The sequence below is a fragment of the Rhincodon typus genome, chromosome 29 (genome assembly GCF_021869965.1).
Source record: "Rhincodon typus isolate 14 chromosome 29, sRhiTyp1.1, whole genome shotgun sequence".
Lineage (NCBI taxonomy): Eukaryota > Metazoa > Chordata > Chondrichthyes > Orectolobiformes > Rhincodontidae > Rhincodon > Rhincodon typus.
This window is the reverse complement of record NC_063360.1, coordinates 7,055,385-7,075,698: the sequence shown is the minus strand read 5'-3', so window position 1 is coordinate 7,075,698 and position 20,314 is coordinate 7,055,385. Positions and strand designations below refer to the sequence as shown.

Below are 20,314 nucleotides of genomic sequence, written 5' to 3'. Positions count from 1 at the left end.
AGTGTGAGTAAAAACCTGAGTGAGAAAATGAAATTCTGAAACCAGCACAAGTTCGAGTACAATTTCTGCCTGGTTCACTGATTTCATTTCTCTTTTCCTCTCATTTTCATTTCCCTGTTTAACACTCATTGACTAATACACACAGGACTGTTAGTGCAATCTACTAGTCATACTAATTTTATTTTTAAAACCCATTTCCCCTTCATTAAGTTTTTTAAAAAGTAATATTAACACCCATTAATAATCTTGCTACATAATAATTGAAAATATTCTGTAAAATAAACAAAAGTTATTTTGGGCTCAACTCTGTTCAAGACAGGTGAGACAGATAAACCAGGAAACTACAGGTCAGTGAACCTTTGGGCTCTTGTGGTGCAGTGGTAGTCTCCCTACCTCTGAACTTGGAGTCCTGGGTTCAAGTCCCATCTGCTCTAGTGGTGTGTAACAACATCTCTGAACAGGTTGATTAAAAAATAGAAATTGGGTCAAACAAGTTAACATTGAGTGTGGGGAAGATATTGAAAAAAATTACCAGGGACAAAATTGATGATCATATGGAGTCATTCAAGGAGACTAGCAAAGATTTATTAAAAATAATCAAGTCTAACGAATTTGATAGTTTTTTTTTTGATGAGAGAACAGAGAGGTCTGATCAGAAGGCAGTGAATATTGACCATATGGACTTATGTTAGATTTTCAACTGAGTGCCACACAACAGACTTATTAGAAGATAGAGTTAAAGGAAAAGTGGTGATGTTGATGCAGAATTAATTCAGCAACACGAAGCAAAGATGGAATGACTTCTTTAGACTTGTGTTTGCACTGGTGTTCCCCAGGGGCCAATTTTGGGTCCATTGCTCATCCAAAATGTTATAAGCACCTGAGACTAATATGTAGGGTGCAGCATTGTAAAGTTCACAGATGAGTTCAAACTTGGCAAAGTAATAAATAATGGTGAAGGTAGTTATAGTCCAGGATGGCACAAACAGGATGTGAAAGGGGCAGAAAAATGGCAAATGGATTTCTATTCTAAACCACATAGTGCATTTTGAAGAAACCAATATTGAATTGCATTTTGAAGACACTATACCATAAAAGGCACAATTTTGAAACGTGTAGATGATCATAGGCCTCTTAGGATACAAATATAGAGATCCTTAAAAGTGACAGGGTCAATTGAAAAGATGTATGTGTTATTTGGGGTTATAAATAGAAAGGTCAAAAAAGAGATCATGCTGGAACATTAAAAATCACTGCTTATGGCTTCGTTGTAGCACTGCAGACAATTCTGAACACTGTGCTTCAGGAAACATGCTAGAAAGGCAACAGAGGATGTTGACCTGAATGTTTCCAGAGATGAGCAGCTTTAGTTATGAGAAGGTGATGAAAAAGTTGAGTCTGTTCTCCTTACAGCAGAGAAGATTCAGGGATGACTTCTTAAAGATTTTTAAAATGATGAAAGGTATGGTCAAATAAATAGGGAAAAAGTGATTCCCTCAGGCAAATAGGTCAATAACTAAAGGTCATGAATTCAAAACGGTGGGGAAATGAGAATTTTTTTTCACTGAAAATTGTCAGGAACAGAAATACTCCACATGAAAAGGTAGCAAAAACTGATTCCATAAATAGTTTTAAAAGAAAGTTACACAGTTACTTGAGGATGAACGTTCAGACAAAAGACAAGGATTTGCGACTAAGCACAGCAGGGGTGTGATGGGCCAAATGGTCTCTTTTTGTGAGGAAATCTTGTATGATTCTATGACATTAAAATTACAAGAGCATTTATGTTGGCCCACATCTGTACGGTTGGATTTTGCAGACAAGGAGCTGCAAATATGGAAATAGCTAAGCTATACACTACTATTGACAGGTGAGTGCTGGACAGAAACCAAATAGGTAGAATTTATCTTTCTTTGACTCCAGTCTAGCTCCATAATTTGGAATAGAACTTGCACTTGCCAGCACTCTGTCACGTCTCTCAAAACCACACAGTGACATTGCGCAATTCTGTTGGCCATACAGTTTTTCTCCATGAAGAGAGGTGTAAGGCGAGTGAGCAACTGCCACTGAATAAATCAGCCATCAGTGGAGCCCTTCTGCTTTCAGGTTCTGTGGATAGTGGTATCAGACCAGGCTGTGAACTCTGGCTGGGGACCTAGTACATGGCATGATGTCACCATGCCTATGGGTTGATTAGCTCAGTTGGCTGGATGGCTGGTTTGCAATCTGGTATGATGCCAACAGTACAGCTGAGGTAGCCTCCTCTCCTTACCCCTCACCTGAGGCATGGCAACCGCGAGTTAATCTCACTGCCAGTTGTCTCTCTCTAATGAGGGAGCAGCCTATGATCCTCTGGGACTATGGCAACTTTAGCTTCCTTTTCACTTCAACAGTCTGCCATTACCATCAATGAAGCCATTGTGTTTATAAGCCTGCAACTATGCTCCCTTTCTCACTTTAGAAGGATCCCTGAGTTGAACGCAATGAAATTTGGTTTACTTAAATGTTGACACACAGATTCTACTGTATGACAGATAATGATTTTCTTGGAACACTTGGTGCTATTATAGTAATCCCCATCATTGATCAGCTTCTGATCTTCAGCTATGCCAAGAGACAAATCCAACACACTATGAATATAAAAAAAATTACAGTTCTGTAGCTACATATAATTAGCATAAGTAGCACTGCAGACTTTAGCAGCATTTGTGGGATGAAGTGGAATGTAATATAAATGGAAATGAATCTGGCTCCTGCAAGATTCAACCTTTTGATATCCATTTACCTCAGTGATGCCTTGGACTCAGCTGTGTGAGTGAATGCCACTGAGCTATTTTCAGTTGCTGCTACATTAACTCGTTAGTGTGTGGGATGTTTGGGAATTCTGTGCCCACTAACTGAGGGATACCTGTGTTTAGCGGGATGGGTGTTGGGGACAGGTAGCATGCCTTCTCTTTATAACCATAATTTTTTTGAAAAACACCATCGTCAGCATCAATCATCCTCGCCTAGCTCGGGAGTAGCAGAGGGTAGGTGCACAATGGGGTTTTAGATAAGCTGCAGACACGTACCCCTGACTGCACCACTTGACTTTTTCGATTCACACAAGTCGCTTTTTCAGCAGGGAGATTTGAACTCTGCTGCTGTAGAGTGGTGCGTTGGGGGCAGGCCAGGGATGAGGGTGAACTGCAACCAGTCTGTATGTATCATCACACTGACACGAATGTCAAGTGACTCCACCCCTTGGTGAATCTCTCAGCCTCAGAGTTACCCTTCTGCAGGCATTGTCAGAGCCCAGACAGGTCATCCATGATCACTGTATTCAACTGCACATGGTGTTAGTGCTGAGTTATGACCTCACTTAATGTACTACAGACAAACTCTCTTCTAGAACAAATGGTAACCAGCTTACTCATCTTTAACCAGGAGAACTAAAGCATCTGCCCGAACAGAGAGCCATTCGATGCCAATGCCAGAGACTGTGGCAGAGATTGCAGTGCTGTTAGCACCAATGATGTGTCACCATATCAATGGTGTTGTAGTTACTGTGTTGTAGTTACTGCTTCGTCTCCAGCCAAGCAACCCCACCACACCCAGAAACATTACTGCAATTATCTGAAACAGGCAGGACTTGATAGCAGATCGCATGGGTTCAAATTTAAAATCTATCAAGTTTGAAAACTAAGGACAACTTCGTGACTCTCAATCCTGATGGAGGTCATCCTTTTTAATCATGTTTGATCATCTGTTTGTGACTTTTACAAACCAGCAGGGTATGTTTTTGGAGCCTGGCAGCAGGAAATAATGAACTGTGGAACTTTTAGGTTGATTTATCAGCAAATATTGCCCAAAATGGAGCTGAGCTACTCAGGTCCTTTTGCTTGATCTCTGGCTAGCCAGTGGCTGTTGTGATTCCAAAAGCTTTAGGAGCCCATGAGCCAGGGAGGAAAGGTATCAGCTCTGGTCAGATAACCAAACACTGACTCCTGTTGGAAGCTCTTTGACAACTAGGGGAGCGAAAGATAGGACTCAGTATTGATGACTTGCAAGATGAATGGCCTATTACCTCTCACAGTCAGATTTCACACAGGAAAAGTGCCAGTGAGGTAGCAGATAGGAGGAAAAGGCAGTTCCCATCAACTATATCCTGGTATAAGTCAGCACCTTCAAGAAAATAAACAGTAAAATTAAGTTGAAGAGTGGTGGAGAGGAGAAATTATTACAGGAGGAGCCTTAACAAGCTCTTACTGTTTACTAAGCATCTGTTAGCTACTAACAGTATATTGGCCAGGCTATTAAAAGTCCATCAAGGTCTTATTGAGTCTCACCTGTGGGTGTTCACCTTCAAGGGGTGTGTGGTGTGAGTGAGGGAGAAGTACATTGTAGGAACACAACTACTATGATCATCTCCCATTCCTCCCCCACCACTCCCCATCATTCAATTATTAATGACGAGGAATAAAGGAGGGAGAAAGCAAAGCAGGTAGCTTCCTTAATTTTTTGAGTACATCATCAACTGGGGAGTATGAGTAATGCATTGGGTACCATACCTGGAAACAGATGCAGTGCTTCCTGTTTTGCCAGGAAGAGTCTGTTTTGGGTGCTTTCTACGACACAGTATCATTTTTGGTGACATATTGCCCCTTTTTCTCTTTGCAGTGTATCAAACTGTAATGACGGCCTACCACAAAAACTGATGATGGTTTCATGCTTGCTTCTCATCTCTGTGCTGCCTTGATTTTAGTGTCCATAATGTCTGCTTCAAATGATCCAACTCTGCTGATTCTGTAACAGGGCTTGAAATTCTCCTGAGCAACCAAAATAAAACAATGCCCACTACTTCCGCAAGTGGGCCTGCAATTCCATTAGAAACCTTTGCTTCCTTTGAAAGGCAGGTATAGGCTTGAGAAAGGGAAGGAAGGAATCCAGAAACAATGAGGTTAAGTGATGATAACAACACTATATCATCGGCACATCAAACAGAAAGGCCATGTCTATCACCACACACCAAATTTGAAGTAAAAGTGAATGGACAACAAGTCTTTCAGCACTAGGGAAGGATGAGGGTCTGTGCTGATACGTTTTCTTCACACTAGCCATCTGATGTCATCAATGAAGGCATTCAACATGAACATGTGACACATTTAGCAGTGCACTAGTATTGCAACAGTAGGCGGGAACTTGAAAGTCTTGACTTCTGATTTGCAAGTCAAATGTTCCAGATGAGAGAATAACTTTAAAATGTCCCAAGTTAATTTTGGGCCTACTTCACTACAATATAATCAGTGAACACCAGGACCTTATACAGTTTGTAAGGGACCATCTCCCCATCCAACACCACCCCCCACCCCCACCCCCCAAAACTTGGTCTTATAATCTCCAAGGAGAGCTTGAAGCAAACTGATAAGCTGTTCAAGTGTGTACCAGTTGTGCAGGTACTTGGCAGAAAGTAAACGAATGCTCTCCAAATGTCTTTGGGAATTGAGATATTTGACAGACAATAACTATACATGTCGACAACGCACGGTAATAACTTATTTCTTAAGGGTTTGTTCTTCACTGATTAATATTAGTTCCTTTCTTTGCAGTTGCCTGTACAAGTGTTGTGAGGCCAAACCTGTTAACATGTCATCAACAATGCCTTCGTTCAGTTGAACCTTTGGCTGTCTATGATAGCAGCCAAGTAAGACATCCCCAATTTTTCTCTACCCTCCAATTGGTTTGGCCTGAGCTTCAGGACTGTCCATTGCCACCCATTATGATTGTGACTGTGGCTGAATATGAGATCCCAACATTCCCGGCCAAGGGCTCCATGTGCCTCTTGATGACACTGTTTATTCTTTCTGTTAAAGCTCCTTCCCCATCAGTTGGCAGATTTCCTGCTCTGTTATTGCTGTTACTCTTGTCTTGGCTGCTGCAAAGTGGAAGTAAAGGAGCCTGCGTTGACTTGCTGGCAAATCAAGTGAGTTGTCTCCCTCTGGAAGGGAGTTATTCCAACTCACCATCTTCCCTAGATCCCTTTCCTGGAATTGAAAATTCATACAAGCATGAAAGTTTGGTTTTTCTCCACATAGTTGATGAAGGCTCCACTCATCATCAGAGTATGAGCAGCCCACATTAAAGAAACCCATGCAGGGAACAGCTCAGTTGAGTTGAACGATTCTCCCAGAATTCAACAGAAGTTGCATTTGGCTTGTGCTCTGCTGTAAGAATAAATATTTAGATAGGAATTTGAAACATAAACTAAATGTGGGTGTAAATCCAATAAAGAACAAAATCAGGCTTCCATCCTTTATTCAAAAATCATTGTTTAAGAAAGTTCCAAATTTCTAGAAACACATTGGCAAGTGAACTTTTATTTGACTCTAAATAATAATGGCTTCAAACCCATTTGCTAAAAGACCAGTTATAACGCCTGTCTGTTTGATAGTGAGCAATGCTTCTAAATTTAATACTTAGGACTTTCTCACTTTCCTTTGAGGAAAAGGGATAAATGAGAAAGGTAGAATGTGGCAATAATTTACAGAAAGTGAAGAGAGAGAGTGAATCAGTATTCCCATGTTGAAAGGAAAGGATAATAATAAAAGCTGGTCTCAACACTTTAGGGGAGAATGTTGGACCTCCCTGTATGAAGTGAATTCCAGCATCATTCCCAGAATGAAAGTTCAGTTCACAGCAATCAATTGAGTTCATAAATTTCAAGCCCTGATGGTGTACTGTTCTAAACACACATGACCCTCCTCTACTCTCATTTCAGCCTTTTCATCCAGGACTGCTGATTGAATTGACATGAATTGTTTTGCTGCGGTTTGCTTGTTTAAAGTGAAATCTCTGTCTTGTCCTCTCTCAGGTATGATGAGTCACCCACCAATCCCCATTGCGGAGCTAGCTGAACATACAGATCACCTGAAAGCCAATGACAATCTGAAGTTTTCACAGGAGTATGAGGTAAAATATGAATTACTCTAAAGAGTAGTTGAAATTTGCTTCCAAAACAGAAACCAAATAGGCCAACCATCTTCCTATTCTCTGCCATTGTGTCAAATTCCGATGGATCAAATCTCTGCTACATGGAACTCCAGTCCATGCATTTTATTGAATCTTGTTCAGGCAGAATAATAACTCATTTTGTATTATTGCCATGAATTGTAACTCAGGTTTATGGCTGTGGTTCTGTATCTAGAGAGATCTTGACCTCTGCAGGGGCTCAAACAATCAGCAGAAATTAGCATGCTTCAAAAATTTTTTTTAAGAGAGGATGCCCCAGGTCAGTATCATAACAGTGTGTAGATTCTTAGAGCTGCTGTGAAACTTTGAAAGCCTCCAGAATTTTCTTCATAAACCTCTCGCCATGATTGATAAGCATGGTTCTTCCTGCTGTCTGTAAGCTGTTTGGGGTGATTAAAGGCGAGCTGTCGTTTTAATCTCTCATACTGGACAATTCCATGAAGCAAGATGACCCCTTTTGCGCCAGTGAATTTGGCTAAACATTTAGTGTAGTTCGTTCACAGTGTTTGCCACATTATGTCAAGTGTTAATTTGTGTTAAAGCATTAAGATTCACAGCTAAAATTAGGGCATGAGCTATCATTTAAATTTTCTCTTCAATTTGATATAACTTCTCTAAGAGGGTTCTTGCTGCAGGAGCTCTCAACAGTTTGCTGGTAATGACCCACACAAACCAGAAGTCCCTAGTTTCCATTCCTGTGTTAACTGTTTTAATATGGAAACAAATAGAAAAGTTATTTCTTCAACACCTGTGTTGTGGTCCGTGATGAGAAGTGTGCGTGTGTTTGAGTTAGCAAATGGAATGCCTTACTTCATACACTGATAGAAACAGTATCAAAAACAAATTGAAATAAATGGTGATTTTACTTAGAGATTTATGAAAGAGAGCAGAACAGAAATGGACAGATAATTCTTTCAGAAAGCAGGTACCATGGGCTAATTGATTTCCTTCCATTCCCTTGAGTTCTACGATTGTTGGAGGGAGAAAATTAGGATGAAAGATCTTCTACAGACTCATTTCACTTTTGTCCAACAGCTATCAAAGCAGAGAGAAGTGACCGTCATGGTGTTGCTCACTTCAAGTTAACACTGAAATGCATTGTGTCAAACTAAGTCAAATTTACTTTGACTGATGCTTCCCAGAGCATATGATGTGTGGTGAGGAGGGTGAAACTGCAGTGCCCTCCTATTTGTGGTGGGGAAAATCAGGGAGTTAGACCAAAATGCTGACTTGTCTCTCCTGTGAGAGCTTTGGTTATGCTTTGGAATAGCCATGCAATCTCAACAACAATAAATACTCGTACTGTGGATTGCCTTTAATGTGATAAAGTTAGCCAAAAGGAATATCTTAAAGAAGGATGGAGAGGCAGAGAGAGATAGAGAGGGAACTGTACAGCTCAGGACCGAGCAAGCCAAAGGCATGACTACCAGTAACAGAACAATTAGGATCAATAGTGCTCACAGCAATAAAGTTGTGGAGGTCAGCCCAATTCAAAATTTTGATAACTTACAGAATAAAAATGATATTGAAAAGTATGTGAACAGAAGAATACTCACCTCCTCAGTGTTAGAAACTTGAGGACTGTGCAATGTGTTTAGCAATCTCAGGTCAGTGCTCAATGGAGTCCATTCAACACCAAAACACAGTGTGCAATTTGGCAATGATTTGTTAACCCATTAAGTGCTGCCACAAACTGGTTGTCTTGGGGAATACAAAAATTGTTATAGCAGAGCAGGAAGGAATATTTATCCAAGAACAGGAAGTGAGGCATGTTGGTGCGGTAGAGTAGGGAAATTTCAGTTTGCATCGAATCATATTAAAGCTGGGAGTGCCTTAAAATTGGTAAACAGTCCCAGTGCCCAGCCCTAACATCTGTCATTTTCATAAATACAGAGATTGAACATACTTTTTTTTATTCAATCATGGGACGTGGACACGATTGGCTAAACCAGTATTCATTGCCCATCTGTAAATGCCCTGGATAAGGTAACAGCGAGCTGCCTTCTTGAACTTGTGCATTTCTTGGACTGTAGGAATATCTTAAATCTTGTAATCATTCAGTTAAAATCCATCTGCTATTTCTCATAACTCATGAAGAGTTCAGATGGAGCAAGTGGGGAGAATTCTTCTCTAATGTACACATGTGGGCATTGAGAAGGTCATAGATTTAAAATAGTCAGCAATAGAACCGGGGGCAAACAAAGAGAAATTGTTTCACATTGAGGGTTTTGCTGATCTAGAATGCACTAAAGAGTTACAAGTTTTTAAAATGCAATTTAGCATGTATGTGAAAAGACCTAATCTGCAGGCTTATAGGGAAAGACTGGGACTGAGGTTTAGACTGAACATCTCTTAAAAGAGCAGTCACAGGCACCACAAGCTGAGTAGCTGCTTTGGCGCTGTGTGATTGTATAATTCTATGCTTCTGGTTTTGTTTGAATCTCCTTGAAAAGGCTAATAGCGCCAAGCATTTAACATTAGATAGCTAACTTCTCCTACGGCTCACTGCAGATCATAATTATTTAACTTGCCCTTTGAAGAGCAATATGATTCCTAATTATAATCCAAACATATGCCTGCATCCAATTTAATGAGAAGGATTGGGAACAGTACATTGAATATTTTTATAATAGGTTCTCCCTTTGTCAGTGACTTCCCGCACATTAGTGTGGTATGATACCAAGCTCCAGCTGATACAATCTGCCTATATTTATATCTGTATATATTCAACACAGACATCCCTTGCAGTTAGTTTGACTGATTCACATCAGCAGTTAAAAGGCTTTTTAAAGGCTGTGGTTCCTTGACAGTGCGTACATATCAGCACAAAAATGGAAGCACTGCTCCCGCAGAGCTGCTGTCTATTGCTGCTCGCAATCTCCCAACTTGGGGGCTGACTTGAACTTTGAACGATAGTTGCAAAGCGAGTTGGCAACTTGGAGATGAAAATTGGGAGCAATGTAGAAAGGGTTGCCAATGGCAAAAACAAATTATGAAGCAATAAATAACTGTAGCAAATGGCCCATGTCTGGAACTGAAAAATATGATTTTGAATGTTTGAATCAGCAATGAGATGAAGTGCAAGTTGAATAAAAAAATGCCCATTTATTTAAATGAACCATAAATAATGTCTTTCTCTCTGTTACTTTCCCTCTCTTCCTTTGTTCCTTCAACCTTTTAGTCAATTGACCCTGGCCAACAGTTCACATGGGAGCACTCAAACATGGAGGTGAACAAACCCAAAAACCGATATGCCAATGTGATTGCCTATGATCATTCCAGAGTTATCTTGGCACCAATTGAGGGTAAGTCCGTGAAACACTACAGTTATCCTTAGCTATGGTATTATGGAAAATTGTTGATGACAGCCCAGACCATTCAACCTGCAGTGTTTCCTTGGGCCACATCATTGAGACCACTGAAGCAGTGAGTTAGTGAACTGAGCCTCAGTGTTCTCCAATGGGAAAATACATCAAATGGAAATGAGACCAACCTCTTTAGCAGCAAGAGCAGTAGATGCCAGCTTGATCAGCCATCTTGGACTGGGTTGACATGTTGCAATTTTTTTTATATGGAAATATTCACTTAAATGAAGAAAAAACTGTTGCAGTATTTATAATCATTTTATTTCATCATGCGTAACCCAAATCAATCTTACTTTTTGTATCAGAAATCATGCATAAGTGGGTATGGGGCTGTCAGGACTGAAATGGATGAGGGCTGTCATTTACAATTTCCTTCATTACCTTGAATTATGCTAATGGAGTTGAAATTAGTACTGAATGATGCTTCATCGGAGTAAAAGATTATATGTAATAAATATATTGTATTTACTGAAGGAAATGTAACTCAAATGCCACGATGCTGTGATTAGTACCACTCTGCAATACATAGCTTACAACCGAGGATGAGGTCTCAGTGTTTCTGAATGAATAAGGAGCATCTGTGATCAGATGAAATAAGAAGACAGGACAGAGAAATACGATTAGAATACTGAGCCCTACGACAACTGAGAGTGACAAAGGCAGTAAACTAACCAGCCCCATGTGGTATCATTCTTATGGTTCTCACATGGAACACTTGGACTGAGGATCAGGAGCCAGGGCTTGAGAGTTGGTCTTCCACTGAGATTCAGGCCAAATCCCAAACAATAACATGGCCACACCTCATGCATTCGTGTACAGGTTACGAGATTCAGTCATGATCTAAAACCCACATGTCCAAGTTCTCCTGCAACTAATAGTTTTTGAGAGCAGACTAGTGAATCCTTAATCATCTTAGTGTGATATATGTAAATCCGTTTGACATCTAAGGCTTCAAATCTCAGTGAAGGAAATAATAGTAATTGGAGAATGTTTTAATCTACGCCGGGAACTCATTTCTGTTGATAACCCTAACCCTATTGATAGGTGCAAATTGTCCCAGATTTGTCCCCATTGGGTTTGGAATTGACCTTTCCTTAATTGGAATACCTTGTGTGATAATGCAGCGTTCTCTTTCCCCATCACCCTCATCCTTTGAGGCTGCTTTGGCCTAGAATTGTTAAACAGCATGTACCCTTTGATCTGTGACTATGGACAGCATTGAGGAGTCGCTGCATTTTGAAAGTGCATGAGTACAGTTGCTCAAAAAATCTAGTTTGTGCTGCACTTGACAGTCTGAATTTAATTCTGACACAGGATGGGCTTTGAGCCTGGGGTGGGATTGGGTGAAAAAGATGGAGGGGCCCCAATTCAGTCAGGGCTGGGGAAGGTTGAGAACAGTCTTCATAAGTGAAGGTAAAAAATCACCGGGTTATAGTCCAACAGGTTTATTTGGAAACACTAGCTTTCGGAGTGTTGTTTTCAAATAAACGTGTTGGACCATAACCTGGCATCATGTGATTTTTGACCTTGTCCAACCCAGTCCAATACCAACACTTCCACTTTGTGTGTGAAAGCCAAATTAAAGGCCTAATCTCACTGCTGCTGGTATTATACCACTGGGGCACATACCACGTTGGGAGGCTGTTAGATATACTCTCATGGTGGGGTGGGGCTTCTCCAGTGTCCCACGGAAGTGCCCCTCATTGGCGTGGTCTGCACCTCTGAAAGCTGAACTCCACAGTGGAGTTCACCTTAGACCCTTGTTGACAACATAGTGTATATGCTGTGGAATTCTAGATTGAGTAAGATGCTGAAAGCCATGGTCACTGATGATGTGGATGAGTTCTGCTGCCTGCCCATTCTATTCAGGAATTTGCCATTGGTTTACTTTCTGCTGTCTGCTGCTTCTTCGAGCTGCTGTGAGAGAAATGCAACGTGTTTCTGTCTAATCATCATTCCCTCTGCCACCGAAAGTTAGTGGCGGTAATGTTTTCACTGCTATTTGTTAGTATGTATACAATAAATATCAAAAACTAATGGACAGGTTGTTGTAGAAGATAATAGTTCTGAAAAGGATTGTGACGGAGACTGCCTGAAGTCCCACAGAATCTGATGATGTCAGGTGGGGAAAGGCAGAACTTCTTACATTCTTGTAGGGTAAAGATCTATATCCACAGGTCTGTCAATAGTCTGGATAACAACGTTGCCTTATACCCGATTGCTATCATGAAACAAACGACATCTTGTTTAATACAAGAGTCTTGTTAAGACCCACTAATGGTTTGCCTCTATGACTATGACACAAACAGGCCTCATACCACATCGATGAAGGTAAGAGGCTATTGGCTGTATATCTCCCCAGCCACATGCTGGTGGTGGTCTGCATCAGAGCATGTGTAACCTAGGTTTCAGTGAAATGAAGCTTTAGATGTATCACTTCCCCCACCCCTGATGGGACACATTATGTTATTCCTCATCCATCTTACTCACCCTTCAGATGCATTTCTAGGCCTATCCAGTTGCTGTTGGGACAAGCACTTTTGTTCCACCTGCAATATTATTGCTGAATGACATCATAGTTCGTTGTAGTATGAGGCTGGAAATTGAGATTCAATGGGATATAAATGCATTTTGGGCTCTAAAGGAGGTGGTGATGCCGTTGCAATGGACTAGGGGCGGCATGGTGACTCAGTAGTTGTCAATGCTGCCTCACAGCGGCAAAGACCATGGTGGGATTCCAGCCTCGAGCTACTGCCTGTGTGGAGTTTGTACATTCTCCCCGTGTCTGCATGGCTTTCCTCCAGACGCTGCCGTTTCCTCCCACAGTCCAAAGATGTGCAAGTTAGGTGGATTGGCTATTCTAAATTGTCCACAGTGTCCAGGGATGTATAGGTTAGGTGCGTTAGCCATGGGTGATGCAAGGATAAGGTAGGGGATGGGTCTGAGTGAGATGCTCTTCAGAGGGTCAGTCTAGACTTGGGCCAAATGGCCTGTTCCACACTGTAGGCATTCGATGATTCAGCTTTAATTAGAAATCTAATCAAATTTTCTAAGGAGATAGTAGGAACTGCAGATGCTGGAGAATCTGAGATAACAAGGTGTAGAGCTGGATGAACACAGCAGGCCAAGCGCATCAGAAATGAAGAAGGGTCTAGGCCCGAAACGTCAGCCTTGCTGCTCCTCTGATGCTGCTTGGCCTGCTGTGTTCATCCAGCTCTACATCTTGTTATCTCAAATTTTCTAAGGACATGAGTTCAAATCCCGAGAGCTTTCTACGCATTCCTTTAGAAGTGTAGTCGCTATTGAAATGTAGAAAATATGGTTGCTGATTTTGCAAACAGCATGCTCCAACCATAGCAACAAGATAATAATCAACATAAAACAACAGATTATTTGTTTATGGGGTAAATGGGGGAGGCAATGGCCTAGTGGTATTATTGCTTGACTGTTAATCCAGAATCTCACAAATTGTCCTGGGGATCTGGGTTCAAATCCTGCCATGGCAGATGGTGAAATTTGAATTCAATTAAAAAATATCTGGAATTAAGAGTCAAATGGTGACCATGAAACCATTGCCAATTGTCTGGAGAAACCCATCTGGTTCATTAATGTTGTTTAGGGAAGGAAACTGCCATCCTTACCTGGTCTGGCCTACATGTGACTCCAGACCCTCAGCATTGTGGTTAATTCTTAACTGCCCTTTGGACAATTTGGGATGGGCAATAAATGCTGGCCTAGCCAGCCACGCCCTCATCCCATAAATGAATTAAAAAATAACTACTGGCCAGGTCACCAAGGGTAACTCCCTACCTTCAACATATTGCCATGGGATCTTTTGTGTCCATATGAGAAAACAGACAGGACAGCGATTCAACAGCTCATTCAAAACAGGCACTCCCTCAGTACTTCACCGAATGGCCAGGCTCGATTTTGTGCTCAAGTCTCCAAAGTGGGACTTGAACCTACAACACTATGATTCAGCAGCGCTTTGTGACCTGAGCCTTTAGTGGCAGCTCTAAGCAATAAGTAGGTAAACATACTAACTGAGTGTCCATGGGAAATCCAAGAAGCCACATGATAACTGCCTGTTTACAGCTCAAAAATTCATGGCTCTGTCCGTATATCTGCAACGCTCAGCCATGCCCCTTGAAGATCTGGCTCCTAAATATCGGAGTTATGTTGCCAGATTGGCCAGGTGTTAGATTTATTCTCTACAAATTTAATTTATTGTCCAGTCATTGTGGAATTTGCCTGCGACTCGGCCTTTTCTGCACGTTGAAATGGAATGTTTGGTGGCACAGGGAATTATTAAGAGCAACTCATTATTGCTGGAGTTTAATTTTCTCAGGCTTGTTTCTTGGGCAGCTACTTCAATGATCACTGGCATTTGAGAAAATTCAAGGTGGCATACAGAATGAGAGAGAGAAAGTGAAGTTCTCGGAAATCGATGGGAAAGAATCTGATCAAAAAAAAAGTTCCAATGAAATAACGGTGCAGCTGACGCTGTATTCAGAATTGAAAGGAATACTCCTCCCAGTAGCACGACTGCACTCCAATGTTTTATTGTTTGGGTTTCACACAATCCAATTTAAATTGATAAATGGTATAAAAAAAACTGAGTGCATTATTGTTGCTTACATTCATTGCAAGTTCCATTTTACACATTAAATTATCTATTGTTATTCTAAACAGTTGCTGAATTACAGTATTTACTTGCATTGAGAAACAATATCCCTGAAGGTCTTAGCTGCTGACTGATGCATCACAGCTCTCCAGGGTGAGAGGAGACAGATCTGGATAGGATAATGTTCCGCAGCTGTGACTAAAGAGTGAAATACGTCCACAGAGGCCGGTATCCAGTCACAAAGTCACCCTTTATTTACATGTGCATACTACATGACACTGACCCAGCTAGCTCAGCAGGCTGTGAGTGAACAGAGCTCTCAACACTCCTGTTCTTAACTGTCAGCCAGGGCTCCCTGATTGGATCAGATTAAAAGCACCAGTCAGGGAACTCACATTCTGTGAGATCACCTGGCTGACCTTTATCCAATCTCTACATCCCTCCCTCTACAAGCCCTGGGAGGTCGGCCCATTCTTCTTCCTGTAGCTTCTCCTGAGGTGTTTTTGCACCAGGTCCATTCCTCCAATTCGGCCTCGGATACTGGCGGTGTGCTCCAGGCCGTAGCGCACTTCTTGCACCCAGAGCATCTCGGCCAAAACTCTTCTCCTTCAGACAGTAACAGCATCAAGGCTTCAACATCTGCCATGTCCATCTTGTCCTCAGAGGTTTCTTCAACACTAGGTGGAAGGAGAGAAGCCATGGGTTCCAACAGCCTTCCTGGCTATTCAGAGGGGCTGGGTATGTTTTGATCCTGCCCCATTTGCAAGACTTCAGCTCTTGTGTGGCCCCCACACTTGTTCAGGACTGCTTCTCCTACCTGAACTTTGTACGTCACGGGACCTGACCTCACATCAGCCATGCCTCTTACCCATGCAGTCTGTCTCGCTTAGAGGAGTCTTGTGTCTGGCTATGCCATTCCTGATGCCGTTTCACTACTGCCCCCCACCACCCCCCCCCTTCCTCAGGTCCAGGAGGTTCAGATTTAACCTGGTGCGGAGTCTTGTCCCCATCAGCAACTCTGGAGCTGTCCCTGTAGTTGTGTGAGGCATGGTCTTATACTCAAATAGGAACTAGGATAGTTTGGTATCTGGTGAAGCTGTAGGCTGTTTCTTTAAGCCTGCCTTCAAAGTTTGCACCGCTCTTTTCACCAGACCACTGGAAAATGGATGGTATGGAGCTGTCCTTACATGCTGAGTGCCATTGGGAAATACTCAAATTCCCTGCTGGTAAATGATGACCCATTGTCTGATAACAACACCTGCGGGAGTCTGTGTATTGCAAAAGATGCTCACAGCTTTTGTATCTTCGTCCTGGTGCTTGACAAATGAACTCGATGAACATCCAATGGGTGTGCACAATGACTACAAACAAGCCCACAAAACAACTGGCAATGTCGACTTGTAACCGAGTCCAGGGTTTACCCAACCATTCTCATGAATGTGGGGGAGCTGCTGGTGGTAATTTATGTTCTTGTTGGCACTCTGGGCACTGCCCCACCAACGTGGCTATGTCTGCATCCAATCCTGGCTACCAGACATAACTTTTCACCAACATCTTTATTTTGGAAACCCCTGGATGACCCGGATGGAGTTCAGCTGGTATCTGGCAGCGACCTTTACGCGAGACAATCACCTTGCTCCCCCTAATAATATGCCGTCCTGTACAGTGATGTGGTCTTGCCAGGCCTTATAAAGGTTGAAATTCTGGTTGTAATGGTCCTTTTATTTCCCCCATCACCGCCCGGTTTTAGTTTTGCCAAGACGGGATCTTTTTGTGTTCACTGTCCGATAATGTCAGCGGGGACTGGAAAGGCATCCAGAAAATTTAAAACCAGAACGGACTCATCTAGTGGCAGCACCACCAGTGCCACTTGGCCTCTTGGATGCTGTTCCAACTTGTAATTGTATGCATTCAGAATAAGAGCCCTGAATTTGACCTGAAGCTATGGGTGGCATGCCCTTGTCCTCTTCAAGTAGCCCTAGCAAGGGTTAGTGACCATTATTATTACAGATTTACACACGTAAAGATATTGGTGGAATTTCCTCACACCAAAGATGATCACCAAACCTTCCTTCTCTATCTGGGCTAACCTTCATTTGGCATCAGCCAAAGTCCGGGAAGCATGCTTCCATCAGGGGTTCCTCTCTGTTGGGCCACCAGTGAGCCAACACCACCCCAATACCATACGGGGAGGCCTCACATGTTAGCATTGGATCTCGCTTGCGATTATAGTGTGCCAAAACCTTAGATGATGATAGCTGCTTCTTCACTTCCCTAAAGGATATGTCTTGGCTATGAAAGCATTTCCAAGGCTGACCCTTTTTCAGTAGCAGCTGTAAGGGTGCCAGGAAGGAGGCCAGGTTGCACATGAATTTTCCATAATAATTCAGCAATCCAAGGCATGACCTAAGCTCTGGTACAGACATGGGAGCCAGGACACTTTTGATCGCCCTCCCTTTATCTTCCAACGGGTGTAACCCAAACTTGTTGAATCTGTAGCCCAAGTAGGTCACTTGGCGTGTCTAGAACACACATTTTTTCTTCTGAGGTGTACGCCAGCCTTGGAGAAACATTTAAGCATTAAGTCCAAGTTCTCTAAATACTCTTTATTGGTCTTCCGGTTATTAGTATGTTGTCCAGATAAATGGCAATCTGGCGTAGACTGTGTAAAAAGTTCTCTATCATCGGCTGGAAAATGACACAATGTCAGTCTCCTATATTGGTACAAACTCTTACAGGTATTAATTGTAGCATACTTCTGGGAATCCTCATCTAACTGCTTTTGCAGGTACACATGGCCCATGCCCAGCTTCATGAAGGACAGCACCCCCCAAACTTTTTTGTGTTTGAGTCTTCTATGCAAGGGATTGGAGTTTTATCCAGCTGCAAAAAGTGGTTTGCTGTTTGTTTAAAATCCCCACAAAGGCGAACTGACCCATCGGGCTTCACAATCGGTATGATCGTGCTGCCCATTCTGCAAACTGCACTGGTTTGATGATTCCTTCGCTTTCCAGCCTCCTGGTTTCCGCCTCTACTTGCAAATGGCACTGGGCAGGCCTTGCAGAATCATGGAATTGCTTCTTGGTCAACATGGGCCTTGGCTTCTTTGATAGTCCCTAGACCTGTCTGAAAAGCCTCCTAGTATTTATTAAGACACCACTCAGGCTGCCACTTTCTAATCGAAAAATGTTGAGCCAATCTAAGTGAATCTTTCTCAATCAATTTCACACCTTCAGGCTTGGGCCTGAAGCTTTTACTACAGTCAGTGGTAACTGAACAGACCGGAACCAAAGTTGTCCCCTTTAATCTGTAGGGGTTTCCCAGTATAGGTTCTCAGCCTGGCTGAGGTCTTACACAAACCTAAGGGTTGGAGTCCAGAGCGAATTTTGGTAAAGACTGGTTTTGCAATCACTCATAACAGCTGAGACAATATTGATCTTCATTAGAACTGGGTGACCATTTAACCAGATGCTTATTTTGATTGGTTCTGATTTGGATGTTGCTAAGCAATTTAACTGTTCCAAACCAGCAGTAGGTGTGCTTTCCAGCACTCTCCTGGAGACCGGCCTATGAGTTCTCTTAATCAATTCGAGCCTAGTGGGACTATTTTGTTTTTTTGACTCTACATGTTGTCAGCAACCACAATGGCCTGCCGGCCCAGATCCTCGAGAAATTTTCAACTGTTTGGCCGAGGCTTGCCTTTGTTTTGGGGTTTTGCTGTGGGCTGACCTAGAGTCCCTCTGTCCAGGATATGTCCTGAGTGAGGCTGTGCAATTGCCTTCACTCAAGGGGTATTCCCCAAGCTCAGTCGCCTAACGAGGGTGTCCACTTCCATCAGAATACTCTGTAACTCCACTTCCTGCATTTTCCAATGACAAGCCAGTTGTAGTGCCTGTTTGAAGTCCAGTTGAGCTTCAGCTGGTAGGCGCTTTTGCATGGTCACATCATTAATCCCACATACCAAACGGTCTCTCACTTACGGTTAAACCAAAATTAGTCATCTTAACCTCGTCAAAAATCCCAATACAAATTCTCCTCGTTTTCAAACTGTTGAGTAAAACTGATTGCATCTCAGAATTAGAGGAGGCTTGGGGTCATAATATTCCTTAGCTAAATCTGTCAACTCTTGAAAGGTTTCCATATCTGGTGCCTCAGGGAAAGTTAGGCTCCTAATAACCGGAAAAGGTGTGGGTCGATGTTCTGTCAGGAGAATTACTTGGGCAGATGAAAAGCAACAATGTCATTTGCCTGGAAAAAAAAACACATTCTTTCTGAATACTGGGCCCAGTCTTTGATGGCAGGTTCAAATGCGTAAAGCCTCCCAAATAATGGCATGATGCCTGAAATGCTTACCGCAACTCAAAAGACGACCATTGTGAGCAAATCACTTCAGGGGTTTTTTTCTCTCGTCGGCGCTGAAATAACTCCACGGAGGCTAGTATCCAGTCACTCTTTATTTACATGTGCATGCTACATGACACTGACCCAGACAGCTCAGAGCCAACTCCTAAAGTGAATGGAACCTCTGACACTCCTGTTTATATCTGTCAGCCAGGGCTCCCTTATTGGACCAGGTTAACAGCCCCAAACAGGGAACTCACATTCTATGCGATCCACCTGGCTGAGCTTGTTACCATCACTACAAAGAGAGGCTGAGGTTCAGGTCCTTTCACTTACATTGTAGGGGTGTAATGAATTGGACCAGGGCTCTGAATAAAGACAGATCTGGGTTCGGAGCCATTCACTTAGATTGCAGGGCTGTGAGGAGTCAGAGCTGTGGGGAAACTGCTAAGTTTAGTTTGAAAATACTGTGAGAGTACCATCGTAGTAAATTCCCAACTGTATCAGTTGTCTAGCAGAAGCTTTGAGGGACTGTGTTTCACCTGCAGTAATTTGATTTGATTTCTTATTGTCATATGTACCTAAGCACAGTGAAATGTTCTGTTTTGCATGCAGTACAGTCAGATTATACCCTACAATGATCATAGGGTGATTGAACTGAGTGAGGAATACAGTGTTATAGCTTCAAAGAAGGTGCACAAAAAGCAAGGACAACATTAGATTTGAAATTTGAGAGGGTCATTCAGAAGTCTAATAACAGCGGGGAAGAAGCTGTTCTTGAACCTGTTGGTACGTGTGTTTAAGCTTCTGTATCTTCCACCTGATGGAAGAGGTTGAAAAAGATTATAACTGGGATGTGAGGGGTCTTTGATGATGTTGGCTGCCATTTGGACACATCAAGAAGTTTAGTTGGAGTCAATGGATGGGAGGTTGGCTTGTGTGATGGTCTGGGCTGTGTTCACGACTTTCTGTAATT

At 42.4% G+C, this 20,314-nt stretch overlaps 1 protein-coding gene across 12 annotated transcripts in view; it reads left to right on the top strand.

The window, feature by feature from the left end:
- LOC109930527 (receptor-type tyrosine-protein phosphatase delta-like) overlaps positions 1 to 20,314 on the top strand; it is a 458,059-nt gene that overhangs the window by 365,243 nt on the left and 72,502 nt on the right. For all 12 annotated transcript variants that reach the window (XM_048614046.1, XM_048614043.1, XM_048614048.1 and 9 more), the window contains 2 exons: positions 6,851 to 6,948; positions 10,190 to 10,313. In XM_048614046.1, the coding sequence (XP_048470003.1) occupies positions 6,851 to 6,948; positions 10,190 to 10,313 (222 nt within the window). The remainder of the gene's footprint in view (positions 1 to 6,850; positions 6,949 to 10,189; positions 10,314 to 20,314) is intronic.